Source organism: Camelus bactrianus, chromosome 6 (genome assembly GCF_048773025.1).
Source record: "Camelus bactrianus isolate YW-2024 breed Bactrian camel chromosome 6, ASM4877302v1, whole genome shotgun sequence".
Lineage (NCBI taxonomy): Eukaryota > Metazoa > Chordata > Mammalia > Artiodactyla > Camelidae > Camelus > Camelus bactrianus.
Window position 1 is genome coordinate 74,538,430 of NC_133544.1, and position 13,449 is coordinate 74,551,878.

Genomic DNA, 13,449 nt, shown 5'->3' on the forward strand with positions numbered 1-13,449 from the left:
AAAGCTGGTCTCCTAGGGTCCTTTTTCTTCTCAGATGACATCTATGGACTTTTGTTAGATTTTCCTGGATTTAAACTCAAAGGAGAGACTAGAATGGTGAAAATTTCTGGAGGGGCAGGAAGGAATAGTGCTAAAAGAGGCAACTAGGGAGGATATTTGGAGAAGAGAGAAGAGAGGTATGGTTCTAACATTTGTTGTGTATCCACTGTGTGTCAGGATCTCTGTATGTTACATGATCCCTACAATAACTTTTTAGAATAGGTATTATTGTCTGCATTTTTCATTCATTTAGCAAATATTTATTGAGCACTTACTCTGTGTCTGAAACTACTAGATCCTTGGAATATACCAATGAACAGATTCTTGTTTTGAGAGAGCTTCCATTCTAGAGGGAAAGGAGACACTAGAAAAGCACCTATGAAATAAACATAAGATAGATAAATAAAATAGAAAACTAAAAAAAAAGAAAGAAACATAAGAAAAGAAATACACTGTATGTTCAAAAGTGATAAATGCTATAGCAAAAAGAGAAAAAAAGCAAAGTAAGGGGGTTTGGATGTGAAGGAGGAGGAAGCAGAGGAGTGTGGAGAGGACTGACTAAGTAAGTTGAGTAAGTTAAGTAAGTTAGTTAGAGGAGGCCTTTTGGAGAAGATGAAATTTGAGCTATGCCCTAAAGGAAGTGAGGAAATGTCTTCCAGGCAGAGGGAATAACTAGTCAGTGCAAACTCTCTAAGTCAGAAGTGTGCCTGGAGTGTTTGAGAAGAAGGTGAGGCCAGTGTAACTGGAGCAAAGTAAGTGAGGGGGAGAGTAGTGAGAGATGAAGTCAGGAAGGTAAGAGGCAGGGGTGGAGCAGGTCATGGAAGCCCTTGTGGGCCATTTTAAGGACTTTGGCTTTTACTTAGAGTGAAATGGGGAGTCACTGCAGAGTTTTGAGCAGAGAGGTAACATGAAGTCATTTCTATTTTAAAAGGATCACTCTGGTTGCTGTTAAGAATAGATCGCAGGAGACAAGGATAAAAGCAGTATGACCTGTTAGGAGGCTATTGCAGTAATTCAAGCTAGAGATGGTGGTGACTTGCACGAGGGGGTAGCAAAGGAGGTGGGAGAAGGGATTTGGTTCTGGACATATTGAGAGTAGAGCTGACAGGATTCCCTGATAGATTGAATACAGTATCTGAGAGAGAAATGGCATCAAGAATGACTCTAGGATTTTTGGCCAGAACAACTAGAAGGATGAAATTGTCATCAGCTGAGGTAGGGAACACTGCTGGTGGAATAGGGTCAGTTCTGAACATTTTCAGTCGTCTGTCAGAATCCACATGTAGAGCATGCAGTTGTATATACAAGTTTGGAGATGGTGAAGGATGTCTGAGCTAAAGATGTGAACTTGGCAGTACTTAACATATAGGTGGTATTTAAAGCCACGAGACCGGACAAGCTCACCCAGGAAGATGGACAAAAGCCAAAAGGATTGCACCCAGGGGCACTCCAATCTCTAGAAATAAGTCAGGGGAAAGAAAAGCAAAGCCAACTGAAAGGCCATGTCCAGTGAGGAAGGAGGAAGAGAGTGTGATGTCCTAAAAGCCAAGTGAAAAAAATGTTTCAAGGAGAAGAGACTGATCAACTGTGTCAAATACCATCAACAGACAAGTAAAATGAAGATTAAGAATTGACTATTGGATCTAGAGATTATCATACTAAGTGAAATAAGTCAAAGACAAATATCACATGATATCACATACATGTGGAACCTTAAAAAAATGACACAAATGAACTTATTGACAAAACAGAAAAGAGACTCACAGACATAGAAAACAAATTTATGGTTACCAAAGTGAAAGGGGGGAGGGGGAAGAATAAACGAGGTGTTTGCGATTAGCAGACACAAATTACTATGTACAAATAGATATATTTATCTATATATATTATATATTTCTATATATATGTACACCAGGTCCTACTGTATAGCACAGGGAACTATATTCAACAGCTTGTAATAACCTACAATGAAAAAGAATATGTAAAGGTATAACTGAATCACTATGCTATACACCAGAAACTAACACAACATGCTAAATCAATTATACTTCAATTTAAAAAAAAAAAAAGAATTGAACATTGGGAAGAAAATGTCCTAAAATTGACAGTGGTAATGGTTGTGCATATCTGTGGATTATATCAAGAGCTATTAAATTGTACATTACACTTCAAATGGGTGAATTATATGGTGTATGAATTATATTTCAATAAAACTGTTATAAAAGAAAAAGGAAAAATTGACCACTGGGTTTGTCAATGTGGATTAATTGGTAATCTGAACAAGAGCAGTTCTGGTGAAATGGTGAGGGGAAAGCCTGACTGGAGGAGCTTTAAAGAGAATGGTATAAAAGGCATTTACAGGGGTATAAGAAACATGAGTTTTGCCAGATACAGGGCAAAGAAACAGGGAGTTAATTGCTGGGGGAAATCGGATCAAGAGAAGCTTTTACAGTAAAAGAAAGAGCATATTTGTATGCTGTTGGGAATTATCTGGGGACTATCTCCCAAATTTGAATGATGTAGGAAGGAAAGAGCAGAGGATTGCTAGAGTGATGTTCTCGAGTAGGTTAGAGGAAGTGGGATCTACTCAGGAGTGGCTTTCCACAGAAGCACAGGCAGTTAATCTATGGAAAAAGGCAACACAGGTGCAAAAGGTAGATGTCTATGGAAGTTCTCTTCTGATTCTTCAATTTTCTCAGTAAAGTAGGAAGCAACTGAGAAAGAGGATGAGGGAGGAGTAATAGAGGTAGAGGGGTAAAAATGATGTGAAATAACTGCCTGGAAGTGTAAAGGAGTTAGTAATGTGTCCAACACTAAGGACTGGTGAGAAAACAAAAGTTTAGAGGAGCTTATCCAAGGTCACAAAGCGGAGGTTCTAAAATTGTGTCTGAAGAAGTCAGGGATTCTGCGAACTTGGAAGGTAAAAAATTATACCTTTATTTTCACTAACCTCTAACAGAAATTTAACATCTTCAAATTATGAATGTAGGCAGCAAACCCACTGGTACTAGCAGCACCTGTGATGTTCTCGCCAATAGAAATAAGGAGTATTTTCATTTCACATTACAATTGTTGGAGAGACATCTAAACATCATTTGAATTCATTACTACTTTATAATTACGATTTTTATTAGACTTGCCTCTTGGTGTTTTTATTTAATGCATGGATAAAAATGCACTGTTACTATACCACATTTTTATATTTTGATACTGATATATGAACATATTTATATCCTTATGATCCCATGTAATCTTAATTTTTTTATTTTAACTGTGGTAAAATACACAGAACAAAATTTGCCATCTTCACCATTTAAAAATGTACAGGTCAGTAGCGTTAAGTACATTTACATTGTTTTGCAACCAATCTCCAGAACATTTTCCATCTTGCAAAACAAACTCTACCTATTAAACAACTCCCTGTTTTCCCTCCTCCCAGTCTCTGCCAACCACTTCTGTTGTTTCCTTTCTGTTTCTAAGAATTTGACTATTCTAGATACCTCACAAGTGCTATCATAATATTTGTCTTTTTGTGACTGACTTATTTCACTCAGCGTAATGTTTTCAAGGTTTATCCATGTTGTAGAATGTGTCAGGATTTCCTTCCTTTTCAAGGTTGAATAAGATTCCATTGTATGTATATCCCACATTTTCCTTGTCCTTTAATCTGGCAATAGACACTTGGGGTTGCTTCTACCTTTTGGCTATTGTGAATAATGCAGCTATGAACATGGGTATACAAATACCATGGGTGTATTTTTAAAATGTATTTTATTTTTATTTACTGATTTTGGGCATCCAAAATCTTAATTTTTTAATTGAAGTATAGTTGATTTACAATATTGTGGTGTACAGCAAAGTGATTCAGTTATATAGCTATATGTATTTATCTATATTATTTTGGGGGGATTTCCATTATAGTTTATTATAAGATATTGAATATAGTTCCCTGTGCTATACAGTAAAATCTTGTTGTTTATCTATCTTATATATGGTAGTGTGTACCTGTTAATCCCATACTCCCAATTTAGCCCTCCCGTCCTTCCCCTTTGGTAACCATAAGAAATAAAAGATATCCAAATCAGAAGGGAAGAGGCAAAACTGTCATTACATGCAGATGACATGATACTCTATATAGAAAATCCTAAAGATTTTACACAAAAACTATTAGAACTAATAAATGAATTCAGTAAGGTAGCAGGGTACAAGATTAACATACAGAAATCCGTTGCATTTCTTTACACTAATAATGAAATATCAGAAAGAGAAAGTAAAAAACAAACAAACAAAAAAAACCAGTCCCCCTGGGGGTGGGAGCAGGGGTGGAGTTGGGGGAGAGGTGGGAGTGGGAGGAGGGCAGGGCAGAGGTGAGGGTGGGGGTGGGGCAGGGGTGAAGGGGTACATTTCTGACAGCTCCTAAGAGATCCGTACCTAGACTCCTCCTCAGCCTCCTCTACCCTCCTAGACTATTGTATTCATTACCATGGTTGGGTTTTTAACTTAGTACTTATTTGTTTTCATGGAAGTTATGTACCTATAAATTCCTTACAAGGCATAATGAAAAATATTTATCCCTATCCTATTCTGCTTTCTACGGCTCAAAGGAGATTACAGCTCTTTTAGCTGTTTCTTCTGGCATTTACTGCTTTTTCTAAGTATCATGCCATTTCTGGCTTTTTAAGTTTCAGATATTAGCCATTGGCTTCTATTTTTAAAATGAGAACTTAACTCTCTCATCTTCTCCACATATAAGCATGTACTTTCTCTCTTCATCCTCCTAATGTAATATTACTTTTGTTATCAATACCATATTTAATGTTTACATTTTATGAGTTTGTAAATGTTATTTATAAGCTATGATACTTTGTGTGCTGTTTACATTTTCTTTTTTGTATGTTTCCCCTTGATAATAATTACCTCTTTTTTGGTTTGTGTATTTAGTTTGCGTATGTACTTATTATCAGTTAATTCTAGATATTCTCTTCTAGAAGCGGAAATTTCTTCTTCATATATTCAATCAGATAATTTATCATTTTCGCAAGTCTTCATTTTTTTTCTTAGACCTTTTCATTCTCCTGTTCCAGTCTGAAATAGTTTCTCTCTAAACCTGCTACAAAGTTATCATCCTGGGATCTCCCTTCACAGTTGCTTGGAAATTTTCTTCACTTTTCTCCTATGTTGGATACCATTTTTCCTGTATTCTATGAGTTTTTCTTTTGATTTACCCCCTTATTTTGGTGGACTACCTCCCTAATAGCTTCCTGACAAGGGTGCATGGTAGATAAGTCTTTTGAGACTTTGTGTAACTTTATTATATTCTCATACTTAATTGATGGTTTGGCTGGGTGAAAAAAATCTAGGTGTTAAATTATTTTTCTTCAGATATTGATGACATCACTCCATTGTTTTTTGGATTCCAGTGTTGCTGCTGACAAGTCTGAAGTTCCTGATTCTTTGTTCTTTGTATGTGACCTGTTATGTGTCTCAGAAGCCTTTAGAATCTTCTCTTTGACTCCAGTGTTCTGATACATGGTGGTGTAGATACTTTCTTATTCTTTGTGCTGGGCACTGAGTGGGGCCCCTCCATTTTCGTTTTCCTTCCTCTGATTTCTTTCCTCTCATTCTGAAACTCATATAATACAGATGTTGGCTCTCCTGAACTGATTGTCTAGTTTTCTTGTTTTTTTCCTTTCTATCACTATCTGTCCAATTTTCTGAAATATTTCTTCAATTTTTATCTTCCAACAGTTCTATTGATTTTTTCTTTCATCTATCATATTTTTAATTTCCAAGAGCTCTTTATCATTTTCTGAATGTTTGTTTTTAATAGCTCCCTAGTTTTTGTTCAATATCCTCTTCATTTCTGAGGATACTAATTATAGTCTCCCTTCCTTTTTTTTTTTTTTTTTTTTTTTTTGTTATTGTTCCTGGAATTGTTTTTGATCCTCTGAGACCTTATTTTCTGTTTCTGCTTTGTTTTGGTTTATTTTTATGTTAAGTGTGTTTCCCCCAATGCTTGCTGATCCTTGGTTATCCACTCATCTCTACAAGGAAGGCACTAAAATCTAACTAGAAGCTTGATATTCATGGAGAGGGCGGGTTGCACTTTTAGCTAATCTTACTAGATCATTTTATTATGTAATCCCCTTCAATTTATCTAATTATTCAAGCTTTTCCCCACCTCAGGGTCTTAGAATATGCTATTTCTGTAGTTTGTTTATTATTAAAATGTATTTGGCTGAAGTAACAGAAATCTGACTCAAGGCAGCTTACACAAAAACAAATATGGTAGTTCTCATAGCAGAAAGCTCAGAAAGAGAATAAATGTTACAGTATCCAGTAGCCCAAGCATTATCAAAGACCAAGTTTCCTTATTCTGCCACTCACTTTGCTTCAACCTAAGGTTTGTACTTCAAAGTCATAGAAGCCAAAAGCAGCAGGGGCTATGTGTGTCTTTTTTTGTTGTTGTTGTTGTTGTTTTGTTTTTTTGTATGTGCGTCTTTATTCAAGTCAGTGGGAGAGAGCTCTGTCCCTCTCCTCACAATGGAACAAAAGTCCTTCCCTTTGTTCTGATCAGGCCAATTTGTCACATATTAATTCCTGAAGCTGTAACTGCCACCAGGTGAATACAATTCAATAATTGGTTTAGGTGCTGGTTCCTGAGTCAATCAACACTAAGAGTGATGAGTTTTCTTTGATTGAGCACCCTTGGAATATAGGGAGGAGGTAAAGATTTTCCTAAAACTGTATTGCTCTTCCTTGATAAAGGAGGGATTTTAGAAATGTTTGGAATTCGCCTGCGCTGCTGGAACTCTCTTCTACTTCCCCTACAGCTGGCTCCAAGCCTCAGTTCAAATGTCACCATAGAAGTGGATCTCTTCCATTATTCTTCATCCTTGCACTTTTAACACTTAATACAGTTCTTTTTTTTAGTATTGTTTAGTTTGGCTACTTGTGAATTGTAAGTCTCCTCCACTAAAGTGTTAACTTCATGAGGTCGGAGACCATGTCTATTTTGCTCACCACTGTATACCAGTGCCTAGAAGGGTCTGGCACTTACTAGATGTAGACTAAATATTTGATGAAGAATATGAATGAACCCAGAAATCAATAGTATCTTCCTCTCTAACTGAATCTCCAAAATATATTTTGAAGCCACACACTTTTGCCAGTTCTGCTACTACCATTTCAGTCCAAGTGGCCATCTTCTGTTCCTTGATGTAATAGACATCTTTTGTTTTATCTGTCTAGCATTTTCCTTTTCTGGGGAACAAACTCCCTTTCTTCGATAAAACTGTTTCTTCCCAATGCTAACCATGTAGTTCTGGTAGGGGCTGTTGTCATTATATCCTGCCCCACAACCACCTCCCCACCACAGGAGTAAGCTCCTAAACCATCAGAGCACTGTCCTGGGATTTTAAAAACTGAAACTAAAGGAAGCAACTCAGACTCTCTCTCTTGGACATGCTGTGAGATTCTAGGCAGGAACCACTGGTGGCCATTTCCTATCATGTTGAGGGATCTGGGTCTGAGAAAATAAAGCAAAGAGACATAGAGGCATCACCCTGACATTGGTTTTAGTTTCCCTTACAGTTAGTCACACCTCAGCCCATCCCCTAGTTTGGTTATGTAAACCAACAAATTCCCCTTTTTGCCCAAATTGGTCTGAACTGCATTTCAATTTTCTGTTACTAAATTAGGCCTGGCATCCTGGATGTCTGTGATAGCCTCTGGACTGGTCTCCCAATTTCCATTTATCTCCTCTAATCCACTTTCCTCCCACAGAGTGATCTCTTCAAAATTCACCTCCTGCTGATGAAGAGCACAGGCTGGATTAGACTCTGAGCCCCACCCGTTATTATCTGAGCTTCCTTGGGCAAGCTCAGACTGTGCCGATGTTTCTAACTCGGTAGAAAGGGGATAATGACACCGGAAAAGGTCATTGTAAGTGTCAAATAAGAAGAGTACACTTAATATATGTAAAAGCACTCATTTAATGTTAGCTAGCAATGGTATTAGCTGTAGTGACTCAGATCATATCACTACCCTACCTACTTCCTGACCTAGTTTCATACCATGCTCACTAGGCACAAGTGACTTGCCTATCATCTATCCACTAACCTTGCGGCTGTTGATGGGATGACCTGAGGGAGCAGGGCCTTAGGGCCTTCACACATGCTGTTTCCTCTTTTTCTTTTTTTCTTTCAGCTGTTTCTTCTCTTGAAAAGTTCCCCCGCACCCCTGTCCTTGGCCTGGCTAACTCTTCATCCTTTTGCCTCAGCTCAAATGTGACTTGTTTCACTTCCGTAATCAAATTTAGGGTCTATCCATATAATCCCTTCACAGAACCAGCTGTACTACGATTTCTTACCGGACAGGTAGATGAATCATTCACAGATAAGTCTTTATTTAGATTACACTATCTGTTTTGATGGGTAGGTGCTTATGCTGTGTGCCCTGTTAAATATTTTGAATACCATCCTTGTGTAAAATCTGTTCATTTCTTTCAAAGCTATTTGCATAATATATATATACACACACATACACACAGAAATACTTATATATGTATTATTTATAGAGAGAGAATTGTTTCTTCTCTACACTATATGTTGCATGAGCATGGTGATATGTATCTTTTGTTCGTCACTGTATACCTAATGACTAATACAATAGTTGGTACACAGTACATAACACAATGAATATTTGTTGAAAGAATAAGTGAACTTTAGGGGATGGGGAGTAAATTTCGATGGTAGAGTGCAAGCTTGATGTACACAAGGTCCTGGGTTTGATCCCCAGTGCCTCTGTTAAGGGGGAAAAAATGAGTGAACTTTTTGGCAACTCCTGGAAAAATAAGACTGGAGGTATGGCAACCAGTCTAGGTTCTGTTAGGATTGGAAATAGACTCTTGAGCACGGTGGGTAGAGTCGGGTGAATTAAGAGGAGACTATTTACAGGATTGGTCACTCTCTCACCCACCTGAGCTGCTGAAGTTAATTAAGAAGTAGCAGGTGTGAAAGAGAACTTGCTTCCTCATCCTGCACTATTTCACTCATCTCTGACTAGCTCAGTTTTCCCCATGGGGCTGGTTCTGTGGTTTCTCTACATACAAGGGGACCCATGGGAACCTGGGGCTAGGAAACCAGATTCTTTTTATGAACTGTGGTCAGTCTGTTGCTGTAGGTCTGCAGATGATGTCCCCGCCCTTCAAGTCAAGTTTCCTCATCTTCTCACTTCATATGTGGGGTTCCTAAACCCTGCCTCACCTCCTCTCTGATTCAGAGCCTTGGGTCCCTGATTTAGTGTGGGAGAGGGAAACACAAGGATGTGAATACCAGGAGGGAGGGACCATTGGGGGGCATTTCAGAGACTGGCTGCTACACAGGGGTTAGAGGAATCTGGAGAAGGAAGAAGTCTCAGGAGTTGAAAAAGGAAGATGGAGGAGACATTAACTAAATACCTCTTATGGGCCAAGACCTTTACACCAAATTATCTGTATTAATCTCTTCCACATACTAGAGGGTAGATATTATTCCCGTTTTTCATATAAAGAAATTGAAGCATGGAGAAAATAAATGTCCAGAATCAAATCCAGTAAGTAGCAGAGGCAGAATTTGTACACTGTTATGTGGGCCACTAATGTTGATCTATTACATTCAGTATGTACCAACTGGTAGGAGACATGCTACTGGTGGTATGAGAAGTAATTTTAATTAGTATATAGATATAGCATTAAATCATACTGAAAATATAAAAATTAAACGCTTTCCAATCTTCTGATTATATAAAGAGAAAGCTTCAGTTTGAAAGACATGCCTTTTTTCATCTCTAACACTTATTAATTTCTCCTAAGAAAGAGAGGGCAGGCCCCAGGTGCGGCACCTTGACAGTGATACTATTTTGGTAGTTTAATAATATTTTCACTTTCATTGTATTTATTTTCATAGTTATAGTTATAAATATAGTTATTTATTTTTAGTTTATAGTTTTGTTTGTGAACAGATGATACTGATTTTAAATTTACTAAAGGAATATTAAGTTTGAGTTATATCCCTCATTTAAGACTGATACAAAATTTTAAAGTAATAAATAGTAGTTCAATTGATACTTGGGTATGGTAAAAATCATGAGGATGGTACTTAATGCGGTTTATTGCCTGCCCATCAGCTCTGGGTTGAGGAGGAAGCTAGTTTGAAGTTCCAACCTCAACTCGGTTCTGCTATGGGCACTAGCTGGAGAGAATCACAAGTTAAAATTTACAACCAATCCTTTCCTGTGAGATTCCCTAAGCATTTCTCCTTTATCAAGTGAATTCCCCAGGACGAGTGGGGAGTCTTCTACAGATTAGTGAAGCTGGGAATGAGAATGAGTTTAGTGGGAAATCTAAGCTTCCTGCCCTATCCAATTGCCAATTACAAACCAGGTGTGGCTGGTGGAGATAGTACAGTGGGAAAATGCCAGAGGGAGAAATGGATACTATGTGCATTTCTCACCCTTTTAGTCCCTGATCCAACTTCAAAGCCTGAGTTTGGGGTCCTCCAGTATTTCCAAGCTACATATTTAAAGCTTATGTGGGATATGAACAGGACCAAAATTTTAGGATATAAACGACGTGGCTGCGAATTTCTATATTGGAGGAGTTTGGGATAGGGGAACAGTGCGGTCAGAAGGGAGTTTCTGGGTTGTGTTTGTACATGATTTTACACGGTACGTGAACTCAAGTGTCCAAATAGGTGGTTGGGTGGGGGGATCCTAAGTAACAAGGCCAAGTTTGAGTTTTGATAACAGAACTGGCTGGACCACTTTGGCCCCCGCAACCCCCGCCCTCTGTTCCCCCAGCGTTCCCTCTGGACAAGTTTGTTAGTGTCCCAAACCGTCCTCGCATGAGGTCATTCTTCTAGGTCACGTGCCCGAGGCCGCGGGAGCGCCACATCGCCAGCCGCACCCGTCCACCCCCACCCTACCCACGTGACCCGGCCTACTTTCTCCCCGCCCGACCTAAACGACTTGCTCAGGAAGCCCCGCCCCACGCAGGCGCTCGGCCTGCCAACCTCCGCCTCTCAGCCACCCAGGCTCCAGCGTGGCCGGCCGTCCCACGTGTTTCTTCCTGTCCAATGGAAGCGGGCGCCCGGGCGCGAAGGGGCGGGGAGGAAACGACGACTTCGTTACGCTGGGAGAAAGGGGCGGGGCCTGCAACGTCGGACTGAACGAGGGGACGCAACGGAGGCAGGCCGGAGCCGCTGCCGTCGCCATGACCCGTGAGCACTGAAGCCCCCTCCTTTTGCCCTTTTCTCCCTTTCCATCCTAGATACGAGTGCCGAATTTCGGCATTGACCTCCTTTTGGCTTCCCCACTGAGGCCTTTCTCTGGGAGCGCTCTTTAGCGACCCTCACACTCGGAGCCCGGAAATCGACCCATTGCCCACTGCCACTTCTTGAGAATTTCTCCCCACCCTCCCCCGCCACGTCAGGCAAGGGTCCTCCTCGACCTTCGGCGGTGTGGGAAGAAGCCCTGCGTCCCTGTGATAGACCCAGAGCCCCCCTACTCCAGGTCCCTGCCCATCCCCCACAGGCCAGCTCGTGCACACACCCCGCCACTTCACTGTGCCCCCATGTCGCCCCGAAATTCGAAACGCGCTTCTAGCAGACTCCTTGGGACCATCCTCCCACCCTCACCCCCCGGTTTGACCTGTCCCTTGGCAGCTCTCCCCCGCGCCCCGCCCGATCTGCAGCCTAGGCCCGGAAACGGGCCGGTGTCCGCGCCCGGGGAATGAAGTGTCGGAGCTTATTGGTGTTCGGCTGAGGGAAAAGGGTCGCCGGTGCGTGGCCAGAAAGGCCCTCGCGTCTCAGCCTTTTACCTTCTTTCTTTAGGCGGTAACCAGCGCGAGCTCGCCCGCCAGAAGAACATGAAAAAGCAGAGCGACTCGGTTAAGGGAAAGCGCCGAGATGACGGGCTTTCTGCTGCCGCCCGCAAGCAGAGGTAGCCCCAGGGAGGGGAGGGAAGGGGAGGGTGAGGCCTGGGTTAGACCAAGGGTTGTGCCAGGAAAGAGCTACCTCAGGGCTTACATATGGACTAGTCGTGAGGGACAAAGTGCATTGTTTCCTCTAGGGTTTTATTCCTCTAACCCTCTAAATTGTTGGCTCACTGTTACAGGAAGGGACTGGGGCGGGTGCCTGCCCTCGGTCTGATTTCTGAGTGCCCCTTGGGTCTGACCTTAAGGGCAAGGGCAGGGAGCTTCACATTTCAAATGCAGTAGTGGTTATGACAGCCCGGTACTTTTGGCCCTCCTTGCGGTTCATTTGCCCTCCCTTTTCCCAACCTTCTCATTGGTGTTGCTGGGTATGGTACTCAGCACAGCCTTGGGCCTGTGTGGCCAGACTTCTGACCCCTTGGGCAACAGCCAGATAGAGACTGATTGCCTTTTGAGCCCCAGCTCTCTTCCTCTTGTACTCCTAGGGTGGGAATACAGCAGCCACATGCTGAATTTTGTCCCATCCACTTCCATCTTGTCCTTTGTGCCCTTCATCCCCCTGCATCTTGTCCTTTTTGCCCTCTGGTACCTCCCAGTGCCCCATCATCTCTACCCCCAGGGACTCGGAGATCATGCAGCAGAAGCAGAAAAAGGCAAACGAGAAGAAGGAGGAACCCAAGTAGCTTTGTGGCTTCGTGTCCAACCCTCTTGCCCTTCGCCTGTGTGCCTGGAGCCAGTCCTACCACGCTCGCGTTTCTCCTGTAGTGCTCACAGGTCCCAGCACCGATGGCATTCCCTTTGCCCTGAGTCTGCAGCGGGTCCCTTTTGTGCTTCCTTCCCCTCAGGTAGCCTCTCTTCCCCTGGGCCACTCCTGGGGGTGAGGGGGTTACCCTTTCCCAGTGTTTTTTATTCCTGTGGGGCTCACCCCAAAGTATTAAAAGTAGCTTTGTAATTCCTTGAGCGCCTGGTTTGACTGGGGATTTGGGGGGATGGGGATGGAGGAATGGCTGCCCTTTCCCACCAAAAGGGGAGAGAACTTTAGACGCTAAAGGTTGTGGGTATGTAGATTAAGTGAAACATCACAGAAAAAACCTTTTATTGTACTACAACAAACAGACAAATATTCTAGGTATGTGGTAGAGAAATCCTCTAAGAACTTTAGGGACTTCTTTTCTGTGATTTCTGTCCCCCACTCAGACCTTGAACACCATCCTAAGGATGGAGTTGGGGTCCTAAGAAGGAGGGCTCCAAGACCTAAGTTTATGCCCCTCTTCCTCATTCTTCCTCAGTTTGTTTGCCTGCTTAAAAGTTGGCCCAGATCCTGCTGCTCACTGACTTCCCATGGTCAGCCAGTCTCAAGTGTTCACATTTCTCTTCTGTCATTCCTCATGGAATGAAGGTGGTTTTTGTCTTCCCATTTCCTTTTACCTCAAATCAGG

The 13,449-nt window shown here is 41.7% G+C and overlaps 1 protein-coding gene across 1 annotated transcript; it reads left to right on the forward strand.

The window, feature by feature from the left end:
- Positions 1-11,142: 11,142 nt before the first annotated feature.
- SERF2 (small EDRK-rich factor 2) lies at positions 11,143-12,815 on the forward strand. Its single transcript, XM_010965239.3, has 3 exons — positions 11,143-11,297; positions 11,910-12,018; positions 12,630-12,815. Exons 1-3 carry the CDS (start codon positions 11,291-11,293, stop codon positions 12,691-12,693), a joined length of 180 nt encoding a protein of 59 aa, XP_010963541.1. The 5' UTR covers positions 11,143-11,290; the 3' UTR covers positions 12,694-12,815.
- The last annotated feature ends 634 nt before the right edge of the window (positions 12,816-13,449 follow it).

Bases quoted from the DNA above. Each gene is read 5' to 3' on its own strand.
- SERF2 (XM_010965239.3), top strand. The intron at 12,019-12,629 runs GTAGCCCCAGGG...CTCTACCCCCAG, and splicing joins GCTGCCGCCCGCAAGCAGAG to GGACTCGGAGATCATGCAGC.